The sequence below is a fragment of the Babylonia areolata genome, chromosome 23 (assembly GCF_041734735.1).
Source record: "Babylonia areolata isolate BAREFJ2019XMU chromosome 23, ASM4173473v1, whole genome shotgun sequence".
Classification (NCBI taxonomy): Eukaryota; Metazoa; Mollusca; class Gastropoda; order Neogastropoda; family Buccinidae; genus Babylonia; species Babylonia areolata.
The window spans coordinates 28946108-28952107 of NC_134898.1; the positions used below are offsets into that span (position 1 = coordinate 28946108).

General features: G+C 44.0%; 1 protein-coding gene across 4 annotated transcripts in view; it reads left to right on the forward strand.

Annotated features, from left to right (window-relative positions):
• Positions 1-6000, forward strand: part of LOC143297966 (transcriptional enhancer factor TEF-1-like) — a 41318-nt gene that overhangs the window by 11444 nt on the left and 23874 nt on the right. For all 4 annotated transcript variants that reach the window (XM_076610594.1, XM_076610592.1, XM_076610596.1 and 1 more), the window contains exon 2: positions 322-585. In XM_076610594.1, the coding sequence (XP_076466709.1) occupies positions 342-585 (244 nt within the window). In that variant the 5' untranslated portion in view covers positions 322-341. The remainder of the gene's footprint in view (positions 1-321; positions 586-6000) is intronic.

Here is a 6000-nt window from a genome sequence, read left to right on the forward strand (position 1 = left end):
TTATTATATTATAATTATTAAAAAAAAGTGTCTGGTGTCTCTGTGTGGGCAGATTTGGGTTGAGGGAGTGGGATGGACATGGTGTCAGTGCAGTATATAACGATGATAATACTGAAAATAAATACAAATATGTCTAATGTCACTGAAAGTGAAAAAAAAAAAAGCATCTGTTGTTTTCTTTGTGGGCAGACTTGGGTTGAGGGAGTGGGATGGACATGGTGTCAGTGCAGTATGTAACGATGATATTACTGAAAATGAATACAAATACGTCTAATATGACTGAAAGTGAAAAAAGCGTCTGTTGTCTCTCTGTGTGGGCAGACTTGGGTTGAGGGAGCGGGATGGACATGGTGTCAGGGCAGTCAGACATGCCTCCAGCCTGGAGCGGCAATGGAGAGGGGCCTCAGCCTCCCCCGACCACCGACTCCATGGGCAGTGACGACAAGAACGATGGCTGCGACGACCTCTCTGACGCTGAAGGGGTCTGGAGCCCGGACATTGAGCAGAGCTTTCAGGAGGCGCTGGCGATATACCCCCCATGCGGGCGCCGGAAGATCATTTTGTCTGACGAGGGGAAAATGTATGGTGAGTATCAATCATGCCACATGATGCACTGAGGGTCTTTTATATGTATATACATCATTACATGTATGTGTGAAAGTCGTGTCCGACTAAGACTGTCAGGACAGCAGAGGATGCAGCTGCTGTCCTGACTATCTGGGTCAGAATTTTATTAAAGTGAAAGAGTGTTTTGCTCAAGTTACGTCCCCACTCTCTCGGCCAAGAGGGGTTTTTGGATTGTCGGTGTTGGGATGGTTCCCAAAGGCCAGCTAGCCCCCAAGGCTGCAATGCGATCTTGCCTCTTAGTTGAAGAATCACAGCCCTTCACAAAAGACAAAGCTGTAAATGACTTTATGAATGTATAGATAGATCTATACATAATCACTGATATGAAAGCCACAAATGTCAGCCTCAGAATATGCTGCGGAGCTAAGAAGTTGTCAGAAATGTAAAAAAACATGGGATTTTGACTCACCACAGGAAAGTGAAGGTGCTACCCGCCCTACCAACCTATCAACCTATCTGATGTTAGAACTTTGTCCATGAAATGGTGTACATGACAGAACTATCAGTCAGGACGGCAGGAAGTGTTGCCGTCTTTAACTCTTTCATGGCCAAGCTTCTGCACAAAAACAACATGTAATTCAGGCTCACCACTTTCACTCGCATAGTTTGGTTTGTGTCAGAAGAACACGGTGGACTTGGTCACTTCAAGCTTGGTCAGAGGGGGCGGGGTTTGGGGGAGAGGGGGAGGTCAGTCAGTTTCCCATTTCACTGGACAGTTGGCTGCAGCTTTGTCACAATGTGAAAAACAGTTCTTTTAACCTGACCCGTTGATGTCAGTTGAAGTCGCCTATGGCGATGAACTGTCTTGTCGATTGAAGTCGCCTGTGGTGGTGAAAGAGATAAAATAAGAGGCTTCAGAACACATACAACAGATCAACACATACATGAGTGCATACAGAGAGGAGGGATGGGATGGGGTGAGTAAACATACGAAAAAAAAAAAGAAGCATATATATCATATTAGATATTTTCATATATAAATGTATACCAAACTTAACAGGTGTTGCGGTGAGTGAGGATGAATCATAAACACCCCCAAAATACATTTATATAAACGAAAAAAAAAAAAAAGTATTTATATAAAGAAAACAGAATATAAACATAAAGTATGTGTGTGTGTGTGTGTGTGTATGTATGTGTGTGTATATATATATATATATATATATATATATATATATATATATATATATATATATCAATCTGTCTTCCTATCTTCCTAAGTTCACAGATGTGAGCCAGAATTCTGCAATCCCCAAACTGAACAGGGAAGCAATACACCTAAGTTCACAGATGTGAGCCAGAATTCTGCAATCCCCAAACTGAACAGGGAAGCAACACACACACACACACACACACACACACACACACACACACACACACACACACCCCACCCACTCACACATACAGGTGATACTCAATGAAGGAAATACATATTTGTATTTCTTTTTATCACAACAGATTTCTCTGTGTGAAATTTGGGCTGCTCTCCCCAGGGGGAGCGCGTCGCTATACTACAGTGCCACCCTTTTTTTTTAGTATTTTTTCCTGCGCGCAGTTTTATTTGTTTTTCATATATATATATGTATATATGTATGTATGTATATCATCTTACCCAGCCACTGGTGACTCATGGCTCTGCTGTCCCTAAACAGATAATTATATATCAGGTAACCATCTACTACTGCACTGTCAGAGAAAGAAAACTCCACAGTTTAGAGTTGACACTTCGGGGGTCCGTCTTGCGTTTTAAAAAGACATTTGATCACCACTACTTTTCCACGACCCACTGGTGCGCTAGTGGGAATTAACTTTTGTGTTCTGTAGTATTTGACTGGTCAGTGTGGTTACCCTATAGACTTGTTTTAAGTGCTTCGTTCGGTATATTGAAGAAAAAAAAAGAGAAAAAATTCCCTTCCCTCCCTCCCCCCTTCGAAGACATTCAGGATCAAATACAGTGTCTGTGTGTCTGTCTGTGTCTGTGTGTGTGTGCATTCAGAGGTTGACGTGAGAAGCAAAAGCATTTGGTAGTGCTAACTGTCCAATGGTACAATGACAAATAGTAATAGTCCTAATTTTTAATGGGCGGAGTGGCACAGGCACACACAGGCACACACCAGCACCCTCACACACACACACACAAATGCATGAGTACACACGCACACACACACACATAAACACATAACACACACACATGCATGCAAACACACACACACTCACACACACACACACACACACACACACACACACACACACACACACACACACACACACATATCTACACACACAACAACAGCAGCACCACCACCACCAGCACAGGGATTCAGCTGCAGGTTGTGTGCAGGTTAGAGTGGGTATCAGCTGGGAGAGTGAGGCGCCAGACACTGAAGGTGTAAAGCAGTAACCTGCAGTGGCTGTCATGGGAGGGTGGAGAAACACAAACTGCTGCTGTTCACTCTGATCTCAACTCTTGTGTGTGTGTGTGTTGTGTGAGTGTGTGTGTGTGTTGTGTGTGTTTGCGTGTGTGTGTGAGTGTGTGTGTGTGTGTGTGTGCACCATTGTGTGCGGGGTTCAAATTTAGCAGGTGCAAATGCTACGAAAGGTTAGCTTGGGCACGCAGATTTTGTGTCGAGAGTGCCCAGATGGTACTCAAAAAATTATAGAGGCGAAAGAAAATCAATTAAAAGACACACCAAGAAAGCAGGCTTGAACATGGTTGATCGAAATGTTAAATGTCGTCTGCTGCAGCTCACTTGGCGGAGCAGCATCCTTGCGCGTACGCTATGGGACGTTGACGTTCATGGTGTGTTAGCGACGAACGATGTTTCCCACCTGCAGTGTTAAAAGAAGGGCTCCCGAAACAGAGACTAGAGATCAGGATGACAAAAAGAATAAACTGCAGGAGTATGAATCTAAGCACCAGCGCATGTACACAGTGAAGCCTGACAGAAAGACTTTCCACGGCACACCGTTGAAACGAAGGAAGATTTTATTTCACTTTATGATGTCGGCACCCAAAACCACAATTGGGCACTCAAATGTTTTGTCCAGAGTGCCCGACTGGCAGTAAAAAAGATAAGTTAAATTCGAACCCAAGTATGTGTGTGTACTGTGTACATGTGTGTTCATATGTGTGTGTGTGTGTGTGTGTGTGTGTGTGTGTGTGAGTGCATGTAGGTTGTTTGTGAATATGTGTGTGTGTGTGTGCGCGCGCGTGTGTGCGCGTGTGTAAGAGTATGTGTGCATGTACATTGTTTGTGAATGCGTGTGTTTGTGTGTGTGTGTGGTATTGGTGTTGGTATTACATTTTGTCACATCTTATTTCTCTGTGTGAAATTTGGGCTGCTCTCCGCAGGGTGAGCGTATCGCTACAATGCAGCATCACCCTATTTTTTTTTCCTTTCTTTTGTTGCTGTGGGTTCTTTTACGACGTCCACTAATTGCACGCAACACACACGACCTCAGTTTATGGTCTCATCTGAATGACTATTGTCCAGACCACCTCATGGTTTAATGGAGGGGGAGGATATTGATGTGTGTGGGATTTGAACCTATGCATTCAAATGCTCTGGCTTCCAAGGTGGACGCATTACCTCTAGGCCACTCACCACTCAACACTGTGTGTGTGTGAATCGGAGTGTGTGTTTTCATCTGCAAATGTGATCATGTGTGTGTGTTGAAATGATACCTTGTCGGAGTTCTCCAAGCTTGATAATGTACGTATACATAATTGCAATATATAAGGTCATGCATAAGGCAAGCAGGGGGGTGGGGTGAGGGGGGAGGGGTGCGAAACAGTTCACCCTCCACCCACCCCCACATCCTCTCTCAGCAGCTGTGCTTTGACAGCTACCCCTGTGAAGGTGACATAAGAGCAAGATGAGTTGTCAGAGAAGTGGACAGACAGAAACATCTTTGACAAATGAGAGGAGAGTCACTGGGCAGGCTGTGTGATGAGGGTTGCCAAGTGCTTTTCAGCTGTATGCCTTTCCCCTTGTTGGTCTCATTACAATGCCTGAGAGAGAGGGAGTGCGGCATCCTTCCCTCATTCCTACTCTGTTTTTTTGACGTTTGTTATGTCAGGGATTTGACCAAGAAGTCAGAAGAGCAGCCCCCTCATTTCTGTTATTTCTGCACAACAAAAAGGAGGAAAAAGTTCAAAAGAGAAGAAAACGAATTCCACAAATATATCATTTTGTTTGTATAGAAATATTGTCAGTGAATGGTGACTGAACAGATGATGTTTGGCCCATGACGATGTAGTTCCAGAGAGTGGACACTAGGTACAGATCAAAAGATTTCTTTTTTTTTTTTGCACAAAAAGTATGTGTCTCTTCCTGCTCATCTTAGATGTCAGTTTTGGGAAGAAACCTTTTATGCCTCTGGTTTTTCATGTCTTAACTAACTGATGTAATTGTTTTTCTCCTTTGTTGGCTGCGACTCACAAGTTTGTATACATGAGTGTGCTTTTATGTGTGTTACTGCTTTAACGCATGCCATGTGGGCAGTCATTGTCTGGTTGGGGGAGGGGGGGGGTGGGGGTGGGGGGTGTATGCCACGTATGTTCTTGTTTCCATAACCCACGGAAAGCTGACATGGATTATTGGATCTTTAACTTACACATTTGATCTTCTACAAATGTATACACACGAAGGAGGTTCCGGCACAAGCAGGTCTGCACATTTGTTGACCTGGGAGATTGGAAAATGCTCCACCCATTACCCACCAGGTGCTGTGACAGGGACTGAGCGTTCAGTTTAACCACTCTGCAGTTGTGCGTGTCGCTGTCTGTTTCTGCCCACTCTCCTCTCAGCTGCTCCCCTCTGGCCCTCCGCCTTTTCTCACCACTCACTTCTTATGGTCTCTGAATGAACAAATAGGGAAAAGGGTAAAGCTTTAACAATGAGAAGATTGTAACGAGTAGGAAGGGCATATAAGAGTCTCTCTTTCTCACTGTGTGTGTGTGTGTGTGTGTGTGTGTGTGTGTGCATTCATCCATCCACTTCAGCCAAACAGGATCTTCATTCATAAAAGAACGAGCAGCAACTGTGCAAGCACATTCGCACATTCTGCAGTGCTGGGTTTTTGTTATTTCATTCACAATAATAAACCAAGTTGACAGTTTAAATTCATGCAGGTTTGCCTGTCAGTTCGTATTAAATGGGGAAAGTGGGGTCTGTTGTGACTGGTAGTAACAGTTGTCGACTTGGGTGACACTGGTTTTCTGGTGATAGCAGTAGTCAAATTCAGTGACACAAATTTTCTGATGATTGCAGTAGTCAAATTCGGTTACACTGGTTTTCTGGTGATTGCAGTTGTCAAATTTAGTGACACCGGTTTTCTGGTAATAACAGTTGTCAGCTTGGATGACACTGG